Source organism: Montipora foliosa, chromosome 6, assembly GCF_036669935.1.
Source record: "Montipora foliosa isolate CH-2021 chromosome 6, ASM3666993v2, whole genome shotgun sequence".
In the NCBI taxonomy this organism is placed as follows: Eukaryota; Metazoa; Cnidaria; class Anthozoa; order Scleractinia; family Acroporidae; genus Montipora; species Montipora foliosa.
This window is the reverse complement of record NC_090874.1, coordinates 10,007,626-10,020,125: the sequence shown is the minus strand read 5'-3', so window position 1 is coordinate 10,020,125 and position 12,500 is coordinate 10,007,626. Positions and strand designations below refer to the sequence as shown.

At 41.7% G+C, this 12,500-nt stretch overlaps 1 protein-coding gene across 1 annotated transcript in view; it reads right to left on the bottom strand.

Moving 5' to 3' along the window:
- Nucleotides 1-12,500, bottom strand: part of LOC138006623 (uncharacterized) — an 80,392-nt gene that overhangs the window by 23,516 nt on the left and 44,376 nt on the right. Inside the window, exons 11-18 of the mRNA XM_068853065.1 lie at nucleotides 10,919-11,074; nucleotides 9,961-10,098; nucleotides 8,850-8,951; nucleotides 7,211-7,317; nucleotides 5,274-5,462; nucleotides 1,792-1,860; nucleotides 1,082-1,203; nucleotides 307-514 (exon numbers count right to left, since the gene is read on the bottom strand). Of these exons, the coding sequence (XP_068709166.1) occupies nucleotides 307-514; nucleotides 1,082-1,203; nucleotides 1,792-1,860; nucleotides 5,274-5,462; nucleotides 7,211-7,317; nucleotides 8,850-8,951; nucleotides 9,961-10,098; nucleotides 10,919-11,074 (1,091 nt within the window). The remainder of the gene's footprint in view (nucleotides 1-306; nucleotides 515-1,081; nucleotides 1,204-1,791; nucleotides 1,861-5,273; nucleotides 5,463-7,210; nucleotides 7,318-8,849; nucleotides 8,952-9,960; nucleotides 10,099-10,918; nucleotides 11,075-12,500) is intronic.

Here is a 12,500-nt window from a genome sequence, read left to right as displayed (position 1 = left end):
CTCTATCTCCCATACTTGGCCTCGGAGTCAACCCTTTCCCGAGTAGATTAATTTATAGAACACCTCCCTTGGGAGATTCAGCACGCTCACTGTTGTAAAAGCCAATCAAAACAGAGCTATCTCAGCGTCAAGGGAATTATGATACTTTTCGCGGGAAAAACCTGTTCCTAAAAATAAATTTACTCGAGAAAGGGTTGACTCAAGGAATTAGAGGAGATGGAGGCTCCTCTTAATGAGCTCCTGGTTTATGCTACCATAAACCGAACTATATTTATCCTTTTAGTCACTTAATGATCGATGCCTTACCGGGTTATTGTCTGTTGTCCTGGTCGTATTCGAATTCGTGTGGTTTTTCCTGGTCCCATTGTTCTCGGATGTGATGTCAACTTCTTTCTCTTTCTTAACACTGACAGAAACAAGTGGTGCCGTGTTCAACTGAAGAATTAGCAGATTCCTTGATATACCGAGTGATGGTTCCTTTTCATCAAAGTTACCTGTGACATGCTCGGAACCCCTGTTAATTAGGCAATACGTTTTGATTAGGGATTGCGTGGGATTTAAGTTGGAGTCTAATAGAAAAAGGAAATTTAACCGCGGTCTCCTAGTCCTCGATCAGTTTTCCAGATTAGTTCCATGTCGGCAATAACGTTCCACAGACGGGGCCGACTCCGAATGGTGGAACCCGCGGCCTCCCGCAGGAAAAAGCCTATTTTGTTTAATGATGAAACTCCCTTAATATTATGGAATGAGTAAGCTTAATAAAAGTACCGGACAAGGTTATTTTCCATTGTCAGGCGGGAGAGCAAACCCTCAGGGAGGACTGGATCCCCTATAAATTACTATAAATGATTCCGTTTAGCAAGCAAACTAAAGCGATGTGGCTCCTCATTAGTTTGAAGCTCTTGGCTTCCACATAAAGAAAGACAAAAACCAGGGGAAAAAAAGCCAACAAAATGTACACATTTATAGCGTCATAGTGCCAGCACCGGACTTGAAATAATAAACAAACGTCCGGTCTCCGGCCTCAAACGAAAACCCTGGATGAAATGTAAACAATACATTCAGCAACATCCTCACTCACACGTTTTGGTCTTGAACTGGCCATATACTTAACGTCCACCCCACTCTGTGAGCTTCTGTTCCATTTGGAGCTTGGCGTAGGAAATCCAGAGCCTCTCTGGCCAATATATTTCTTTCGTCAGCCTATAAAATGAAATGGTCTTTGGCAACTATACCAGGAGCAAAAAATGACCGACAAATCCGTCAGTGTAGTCCTAAAGCGTGACGTCTTAAAAATTAAATTTGTGAAATTATGGGATTTTTCGGGGTATTATGAAAGAACAACATCCAAAAGGCCTACTCGCCAAAAATTAGCATTTCAGGGCACAATTTTCAGTTCATAACATTAGGAACCGGGTCAAATGTAGAAGGATTTGTGTGGAGTCATCAGAGCAAAGCGTGACTAGTATCTCAGGGACAATTTGCCCCACAATGCTAGCTTTTAGCAACTAGGCCTTTCAGGTGTTGTTCTTTCAAAATATCCCAACAATCCCATAATTTCAAAAAAATAATTTTTTATGACGTCACCACTTTAGAACTCTATTATGAATCTCGTTCCCAGGGCTTTTCTCCGCCGAGCGGAGAGAAGCCCTGGAAAGCAGGTTGGTCAATTCTCGCCCAATGTGAAGGGTATAGGGGAATCTTTGTTTACATTTTTTGCCTCATGCTGAATATGAAAAGTGCACTAAAGTATAATTCATATTTTCGCCTCACTTTCATGGCGTAGCTTACCAATTTCGCTTTACAAAAGGTGTTCTTAATCCTGTATTGTGGAGACCCCGTTATCGTGTGAATAAAGCTCTGAAAAGAAACATAAAGACACAAACGATTCAGTGTTTTATAAACACATGGGGCTCTGAGGTTTAATTCCAATTAACGGGATCCGGTTTTCGATGCTTTCAATTACATTTGCCGCGATAGATAGCGGACCTACATATGACGCAGAGAATTTGAAATGCGAAGAGAATTTGAAGTCATGACATTATCATGGAATCCCAAAGTCACGAGTTCAAATCCCGTTTCAAGCCTCACTTATGTTTTCGACGTTAATTTACTAGCGAGTCACTTGAGAAAGCACACAAAGTGGGAAGTTTAGTTTTTAAAGAATATGTGAGTGTTCACACAGTGCATAACGGTTGAGACCCAGTATTGGGTGGGCACATGACTCCTCCACTCCCGACCAATGACTCACAGAATCTAAATAAAACGTCACCCTACAGGTAAGTCTCATTTAGCAGTTAGCCGACCGCTGAAATTAGAAACGGACAAACTGGATCGAAATCAGTCACAACGCTGAATCCCACCCCTTCAACTGATCTCGTTGCAGCGACTGGCGCAGCGTCAAAAGCAACCGTTGATTGACATTTCAGAGTCTGCAAGTGCAAGAGTGTTAGTATTTTATGCTAACGTGTTTTGACACTTCAATATTACTATTATTATTATTATTATTATCATCATTATCATTATCATTATCATTATCATCATTATTATTATTATTATTATTATTATTATTATTATTATTATTACAGCCCTTAATAACAGCTCTACAGACAACTTCAAGCACAAAGCAATGTTGGTTTGCTGACGACGCGAGTTGACCGGGCCCTCTAGGTGAAATAAAGAAATGGTGGGGCACTCTTACTGCAATTGGTCCTGACTTTGGGTATTTCCTAAATGCCATGAAGTGTTGGATTATTGTATAGCCTGAGAGAGAAGAGTCAGCCAAAGAATTGTTCCAGTCAACAGCGATAAACGTTACAAGCGAAGGCCACAAACATCTTGGCGCAGCGATTGGCTCGCAGGAATACCAAAAAGACTATGTAGACGGAAAGGTAACAGAATGGGTTGGTGAAATAGACAAACTCGCCGAAATCGCTACAACAGAACCTCAAGCCTGTTATTCTGCATATAGACTCAGGCAGGATGTTCAGCTTGGTGTTTATAGTCCTTGGGAGCAGGTCACAACAAGTCACCACAGGTCCCAGGTCTCTCTTTTCCTTCTTCTTACAGCCGGGGATGGTACTTTCCTTATGCTGTTTTCTGGATAACTTCCAACCTCACCTTCACACTGATTTGCGTCATTTACTCCTTAAAGTTGACTGATACACCTCCAAGGGCCCCAATAACAACAGGGGCTACAATGACTTTTCGCATTTGCCAGACCTTTGCAATTTCATCTTTCAATAGTTGGTATTTCTCTACCTTCGATTCTCAAGTTCCTTATCCCTCACCCATTCATCAACTGGGATAGCAACATCAATTATGACGACCTCTCTCTTTCTTCTTCTTCTTCTTCTTCTTCTTCTTCTTCTTCTTCTTCTTCTTCTTCTTCTTATTCTTCTCATTACTATTATTATTATTATTATTATTATTATTATTATTATTATTATTATTATTATTATTATTATTATTATTATTATTATTATTACTAATACAAAATTCAGAGGCAGCCATTTCATAAACATTTTATCGATTATATGTATATATATAGCTTAGCTTAGAGACACCACACTGTCCGCGGCAGGTAAGCAGTTCCAAGGATGGCCGATAATTGTACACTTCCAAGGAAGTCAGGTACATCTAGCTTGCCAAACCAGGTCTTTGCACCTTTTGATATGCTTCCAAGAGCACCAATCATGATAGGTATTATTGTGACTTTCAACCTTCTCCTCTTCAGTTCTGGTGATGTTCTGGTCCGCTGGCACAGCTATGTCAATAAGTGTCCATGTCCGTATGTCTTTATGCACCAGAGTAATACCTGGCCGATTATGTTTCAGCACTTTGTCTGTGTAGATAGTCATGTCCCAGGTAATCCTCACCTCTCCATTTTCTGCGGTTGGCAAGGGTTGATGGTCATACCACTTGTCATTACACTCTATCCCATGCTTCCTGCACATCTCCCACTGTACCCGCAGGGCCACCTTGTCATGACGCTTCCTTTTCTCTCTCTGGACAAGCTTCTTGCATCCACTGACAATATTTCCTACTGTTTCAGTGGCATTTCCACACAATCTACACAGTGGTGTCTCTGAGGTCTTATCTATGCTGTACTTGATCGAGTTTCGTCTTAAAGCTTGTTCCTGAGCAGCAAGAATCAAACTTTCTGTTTCCTTTTTTTAAGAATCCATTCCTGAGCCATCTCCAAGACTCCTCTCCAGCTTTATCTGATATTTGTTGGACAAACGCACAAAGTAGGGCTTTCTCCTTCCCGTTTTAACTTTCTCGTCTTTCCCCCTCTTCTCAGAATCCTGCAGACTCTCTTCTTCAACGATCACTTTCTCCTTCAACGCAGCTTGAAGCATTCACTCTGTGCTCTCTCTTAGTTAGCCATGAAGGGATTTGCTCTCTCTTCTTAGTACACACTCCTCGATGCCGATCATTCCTCTTCCCCCTTCCTTTCTCGGCAAGTATAGCCTCGCAACATTACTCCTGGTGTGCAGACAGCCATTCATTGCCAAGATCTTCCTAGTTGTTCTATCCATGTTGGCTACCTCCTCCACTGTCCAGTTCACAATCCCCGCGCTGTAGCGTACTACACCTACAGCCCAGGTATTCATGCCATCTACCAAATTTCCTCCATTAAGTTTTGATCTACACAACTTCTTGACTCTTTTGATATACTCCGATGTTATCTTGCCTTTCATATTGGTGTTGAGAGTCTGGTCCAACTGTAAGATGCCAAGGTATTTGTAGCCTTCCTCCTATTTCTCCGATATGCTGGTCGTCGGGTAGTTCCATTCCGCTACTGTCAACTTGTCTTCCCCCCTTCTCATTTCCAGGACAGCACACTTGTCTAGCCCAAACGACATCTTAATGTCTTGCGAGAAGATCCTTACTATTTGAACAAGTGAGTCCGGTTGATTTTTGCTAACTCCGTACAGCTTCAGATCATCAATCTGCAGGCATTTCAGGATCCACGAATGCGGCACCATATCATATGCCTTCTTGTAGTCTATTTATGTTGTTTCTTGCAGTCTATTATTATTAAAATCGGGAAAATAGAGAGATTTAACATCACGTTTACGTGAAACGCGAACGGCAAAAGTGACCACGTGTCCATGATTTTCCCGCCATTTTTGCGTTTGCCGGTTGCCGCTTCTGCATGAAAGTAGGCATTTCCGCGTTTGCCGTATACGTGGAATTCTTATTCTACATAACAAGTTGTTTGTGGGACACAAGCGCATGCACCAAATGAACGTATAAAAGGTTCATACCCTGCAATATCGCAAAGCTGTGTCAGCATTTTGAAGAGTGAGTGGCGTCAGAAAGCCGCTTGTTATGACCTTAAATAGCTCTTTGTTCATATCATGGAACACTCTAGGGTTGGTGAATCGAATGGCTCTTCCTGCGCTGGCCAGCTCTTCCGAGACATTTAAGAAGTTAGTTGCGTTCAGTCCGTCGTTCTGAAACAAAAAGAAAGCAAAAGTTTCAATCTACAGCAGGACTAGATGTTCAGAGGATATCTTAACTTACGAAAGACAGAAGTGGTGACCCTCACACTTATCTGGAAAGTTGAATTAAGGAATTGTCTCTTACTGAGTGACTTCATTGCTCAGGTCATGGGTTCGAATCCCTTTGAAAGCCGCCTGAATTCTACAGGTGTCTATAAGAGACAGTTGCTCATATCGCTGACGTCATGGTGGCCATGATGGTGTACTGAACAATAGCGAAAATTAGCTCTGTGCGAAACTACATACAAAAGAAACGAAACTGGAAACTCAGTATGATCCTGATGAAAATTGCTTAACGTTGCCTTATTCTGCACTCCATCGAAAACTAAAATTAAACTGACGAACGAACGAAGTTGGTTGAGCACGGGTTGTCACGCGGGAGGTCGTGAGTTCAACTCCGGCCGGACCGACACTCAGGGTCTTTAAATAACTGAGGAGAAAGTGCTGCCTTTGTAATTACATCTGCAAATGGTTAGACTCTCTAGTCTTCTCGGATAAGGACGATAAACCGGAGGTCCCGTCTCACAACCCTTCAATGTTCATAATCCTGTGGGACGTAAAAGAACCCGCACACTTGTCGTAAAGAGTAGGGCATGTAGTTCCCGGTGTTGTGGTCTGTCTTCTGTGATGTATCATGGTTGGGAGGGTAAATGCTCGGGAGATATTAGCTACACCAAGCTACTCTAAAAACCCGAGGGTAAATAAAGATATATAATGATAATGATATGATATGATGATATGATGAAGTAATGATTAGCCGCTTTTATAGCGAACGATACTAAAAACGTAATAACTTATTGTTCGATTTTCCCAATTGGCGGAGACGACGCCTATATCAACGAAAACAAGTCCTATAAATGAATGTTTTGTCACCGGAATATGCATGGTATCTCGTGAACACTATTAGGTTTAAGCCGCTGTTACACCTTGAAACGTTTGGCTGGATATTGTGTGCAACGGCGCTGCTAAACAAGTTTCCGGAGGCATTGGCGATCGTGTAGCATGGTTGGTTTCGTGAAACTGCTTCAAACTTTCGTTGCGAAACAAGTTTCACGAAAAGTATAAAACCGATTTCTACATCTTCAACGGTCGCAAAGATCACAGCGGTGATAAAAACAAGAGTTTTACCGTGTAACACCACTTCGTGAAACTGGTCTTGCTCAATTTTCTTACTCTACGCTGTTTAAGCCAATCAGAAACCTGCAAGGCCATGGAACTGGTGTCAACATGTTTTGCGGTAATCTGGTAACGAAATTTCGAGACCAGTTTCAACGTTCCCGAACAAATTTCGACCTTTTATGATACACTGTGCAAGACTGAAACTCGTTTTGCAGCGCCGTTGTACACAAGTTTCACTGCTACAGTTTCAACATTTAATAGCGGCTTTAGTAAAGCTGAAGTTCTAATAGATTTTGGCTGGAGCTTCCGGTCCCCTCAGATGAGGGTAATAAATAGAAAGCTCAGTAATAACTGTACTCAGTGAAGTTGATAAACTCTGTAACATGATTGAGAATTAAAACACAATACAATACAATACACACTTAACTGACAACTCCCCATAGGGGCTTTTCAGGGCCAATGAAACACAATTAACGACAGAACACACTGTTCGAAAACAGCAGAATACCTGGGAAAGACGGCCTGACTGCAAAATGACTGTTTGTTTGTTTGTTTGTTTGTACAAACCTTGTTAAACCCACCTTGTTTTTGAAATATTCCAGTAGGATTTTGTTTTCGCAGGTGCAAGAAGTGTTGTGCTTCCATATTGTTCTGAAAATGTTCTCGGTGCAGTTACTTCCAAATGTTCCTAATAAGAGGAATACAAAAAGCTGTGTATGAAATTAACATGAGATGATGTATGACGCTGTGGTGAGATTGCACGCCTCCCAGTCGACTGTGACCCAGGTTCGATTCCCAGACTTGGCGTCACATGTGGGTTACGTTTGTTGGTTCTCTACTCTTCTCGGAGGGGGTACTAGCTCCGGTTTTCCTCTCTCCTAAAAAACTAACCTATATGATTTGATATAACCTGAACTGTCCCCAATCGGTGCCCCAGCGCTCAAGACCCTTAGCGTGTTATAAAGTGCAACTGATTCTTCTAATACGTACCAAACAAATACATAGAGAACAGTTGAGACAATACACAATTTGACATCAGTGAGTTAACATAGGCGATCTTTCTGGTAATGGGCTTCATCTTCACTTTCAACGTCACCAAGCCTCCACGATCCTAGCTAGTGACCCCTAGGGCCTCCACAATGCCGATTTCTCCACCTCTCCCTGAATGTCGGCAGCTGCAACCCGTGTTAGGAGTGACTTCATGTTACTCTACACTTGGCGTCCTGTACAATATTGCTTATTTGTAAAAATAAAAGACCCCGGATGCCGTTTACCTCATCTAACAAGAAAGCATGGCGCGCATTTTGTGTTGATGTCTTATCATTTATTTCTGCTTCCATCATGAGCCCTGAATGCAATGCAACAACCCGCACCTCATTCCAAGAATCCTATCCAAGCAACATTCTCTCTCTCTCCTTCTGCATTGTCCTCCTCCATGTTGTTTTCGGTCTTCTCCTGTTCCTATTCCCCTAACAGTTCCCACAGTCATCGTAAAATTACAATCACTGTCCATCTCCTCCTTCACTACATGCCCATTCATTCTCCATCGTCTGGACTTGACTTCCTCTTTTAGCGGCTCTATATCTACTCTTTCAAGCAGGGGCTTAATGCGATGTAATTTAAACAATCGTAAAAATTTGCCGAGCGATGGGCTAAATCCATTTGGATCGTGTTCTCGCCACTTCCATTCCGCCGTAGTTATCATTAGCTTGTGTTTTATTTGCAGAAAAAACCCCACCCATCTTGCGTATTATCTATTTGAATAAGACTTTTGGGTGAAACTTTTCACGCAAAGTTTTTTTATTTCTCTGGTATGGAGTGGGCCCGTCGCCCGACAAATGCTTATTCCGCCATCTTGTTTATATTGAATTGTATATGGGCATTAATCACAAGGTGATCTGGTGGCGTAATTTGGAGGACTGGGAAGAAAAATTTTAACGCCGTATCCCACAACCGCGAGCGGCCTTAGGTGTTGTTTCCAAACTCCCTGCAGAATTTCCATCGCCAAAACTCAACAGATCATTCCGTGTCTACCACGTTTCCTGTTACTGAATGAACGTTCAAGTAGACCCGACGAGCACTAATCTCGCCTCTGCCATGTTGAATTCGAAAATAAGGCCGCGCACGTATGTGGGATACGGCGTTAAAATGTTTCTCCCCAGTCCTCCGAATTACGTCACCAGATCACCTGGCAATGACGCTGCATGTAAAAGGAGTTACCTGTCCAAGTGGGGTCAACCAATGAGCATTGTTTCAAAACTTGTTTACCCAATTGTGTCCTGTTCCACAGAAATCCATGTGACATAACATAGGGACAGTAGTCTGAGAAACAACAACAGAACAATTTAAAGCAGCTAAATTTTGCGATGTCTTTGGTTTTGCAAAGTTACACATTGCCACTTATGGGAGGTAAGGACAAGCGTGAGACTGATTGTGGTTCGTTCGCACGCGTTTTTCCTCGCTTCCCACCAGATACAAGTATTTACTTTGACCTCTGATTGGCTAATTTCAACGTCTGTCTGTGATTGATTGGCCGATATTACTCCAATTAATTGATCACCGCCCTTTATCATATAAGTACTGAGATTTACTCACAGAAATGACAGTGATGAAAACATCGTTTTGTTTTTAGTCACAGCCAATCAGCGACGCGAACGATGAAATTTCACTAGTGATAAAATCATCGTTCGCGGCGTCTGATTGGATGAACGGCGTTTTTCATTAGTGAGGTGATCGTTCGAGAAACTACCTCATCCTTTGTGCGAAAACTTGCAAGCCGCCCTTTTATTTTTAAAGTTGTCGGAAAGGTTTGTGAACGCCGGTTGGGTTGACAATTTCATCGCTGAGCAAGAGAACCAAGCCACCTTGCAAAAAGCAAAACAAGATGTAAACTGCTTGCAAGCCTTTTTAGAAACCAAGAATGAAATTACAAAAGTTGAAGGCATTCCAGCAACGAAGTTGAACGAATATTTGTGTGAGTTTTCACTTCATCGTCTAATCTCTATTGTCATTGCAGTTTGAAAGAAATCTCAGTACAGATAAAATAGACAACTAACTTCATGGTTGGTTCGCTCATACGATTTTTATTCACTCGTTGTGAAGAATCGCAACTCACTCATTCGCTCCATTCACTCGTTGGTTTGCGATTCTTTACAACTTGTGAACAGAAATCGTACGCCCTCGCCGACCATAAGTAATATCTATTCCTTTAACATTGTTAATGATTGATATTACATGTATTTTGCGTTGCGGTATTCTAGTTTTTCATTGATATTTGACACAGTTCAGCCCAAGACTTGGTTAACAGTGAAGCTCACATGTCATTTCTTACATTTTTCACAGTTTCTCTCATCTGACGAATCGTCGCAGTTTCTTTGAATGTTGCATCTGGCGCTGATTGGTCTGATTTCATCTCCACTATCACACAAGAAAAGTTCATCGTTTGATAACAGAGACAGCTGTCTAATTCCTGTCACAAAAACCAGTAGGATTATTAGTTTTTCGGCGCGAAAAGATAGCTTTCCATGCTTCTGCAAAGTTGCAATGACTGCAACTTGGTTGCAAAGGAGCTGTAATCACAACAATGGCACTGAACTCTTTTCAATGGTGTTTACTACTAAGCCCGAAAATCTCAATATTTCACTTTAAAGTCGAATGGACTGGAAAGAAAAATTCCCAAGAAAACCTGTTTGGAGAGGTTGGGGAATACCTCTGCGAGGATTGTCTGTTAGGCTGTTAAGAATGCAACATAAGAAATTCATGTGACGTTTGAATGTATCTTCCATTTTCCAACCTTCTTTTGAAGATATTTCTCACTCTCAGACTATTTGGTATCATCTAAAGTTCTGGTCCTACACTGGACCACTCTCACTCGGACGATCCCTTGTCATCAAGTTTTGAGCCAGGTATCTGTTACTTAGGAAAAGAATTTCGTTTCCAGGGCTTTCTCCCCCACATTACCTCTCCGCCCCCCCCCCCCCCCCCCAAATAATAATAATAATAATAATTGGCAAACGAGAGACCTGGGGCCCGTTTCTCGAAAGTCCCGAAAACTTTTCTGGCCCGAAAAGCTATTTGTGAAATTGCCAACCACTTGTTTTGGAAAGCCGATCTTTTAACATGTATTTAAGGCAACAAAAAGAAAAATAACAGTGAAGTTTGACGAATTAAGTCCTGGCCTTTCTTGAGATACAAAGGAAATTGTGACACCCGAAAACGGCCCCTAAAGTTTCGAGACTTTTGAAAAACGGGCCCCTGGTCAATGGCAACGTAACAACGTATGGACTGACCTGGTATTGCTCCAGTGCATTTGACTCGTTCGTTTTCCACGTAGCAACCAGGCCTTACCCTCTGGCTTTCATCGGAACCACTGGCGCAAAAGAAGTCGACTCCATTCTCTTTCCAGCGATCACCGTAATAGTGTAGTTTACCGTTCCACTTGCAAGCTGGACAGCATTAAATAGGATAATTTAGTCTCAATATTTTAAGTCCTTTCTTGAAAAGAACGTTTCTCTAATCAAAAAGCAATATCTGATTTACATTCATGCATACTGAGTTTAGTGGGAGCAGCTTGGGTTCAAATCCCGTTGAAAAAACCTGAATTTTTCAGGTGTCCGTAGTAGACAATAGACCGTATTCATAAATGACAGCCAAGAAATTGTTCTTTTGTCTTTGTGCTAATCATCCGCACTAGCCTCACTTTGGAGCAAAAACTCTTCTGAATTTTACAATCAAAAACATTTGTTTCCTGCTCTGGAAGCATAATAAAAGTTAAAAAAAAAATTTTACAAACTCGGAGCTAAAAGTTAAAACTTATGAAATATTTCGTCCGTTTTTCAACCGGACTTCATCAGTCAATGATGTGAATGTTAAAAAGATGAATTTTAAAAAGGTTTTTAACGCCTCTTGGGGGTTAGAATTGTGTCATAGATGGCTGCTAATTCGTAACCATTGTCTCTGTTTAACGCCGGTTTCGTCACTTTAATTTGAATAGCTTCTTTTATCCTGCGTTTGAAGGTGTTAACTTCGGTTGATAGTACTTTTGTCTTATTTGGGTCCACCGAGTGGCCCTCCAGGCGACAATGCTCGTGAATAGCTGATGAACTTCTTGATTGGTGTTCTTTTACTCTGATTTCCAGAGAGCGGGCCGTTTCGCCAACGTACTCCTTGTCACACCTCTCACAATGGATCTGGTACACAGTACCGCATTTCTTGAGATTGACAGTTGTGTCCTTGACACGTACCAATTGTGATCTTAGAGAATTGACGGGTTTATGAATAAGTGTAACCTCGTGTGACTTGAAAGCTCTTTGCAGGCGTTCCGAGATTCCTTTGATGTATGGCGTTGATGCATAGATTTTCTTCTCGTTTTGAGGCTCTTCGGTATCTTCTGTTGTAGATTTTGGATGTGGTATTGTTAGCATCCATTCTGGATAGTTATTCATTTTTAGAGCTTGCTTGACGTGCTGTGTTTCTCTGGTTCTGTCATCGTTTTCCTTAACCAAGGTCTGAGCTCTCAACATCAGGGTGTTAACCACAGCTCTTTTGTGTTGTAGATGATGGTTTGATTGGAAGTTTAGGTACTGGTCCGTGTGCGTAGGCTTGCGGCACACGGAGATCTTGGTAGAACCATCTTGGTTAATACTCACACAGGTATCAAGGAAAGGAATCCTGCCATCCTTTTCTTGTTCCGAAGTGAACTGGATATGTTGGTCAATGGAGTTTAGATGTTCTGAGAATCTTGGCCATCGTGTCATCCACATATATCCACATAGTTTCGAGCATTGGTAGCGTGATGTATGATACTGCCAAGTTCCTTGCTAAGATTATGAAACCTCTTGTTGGCCTCAACAGTCATCACATCGTCAACAG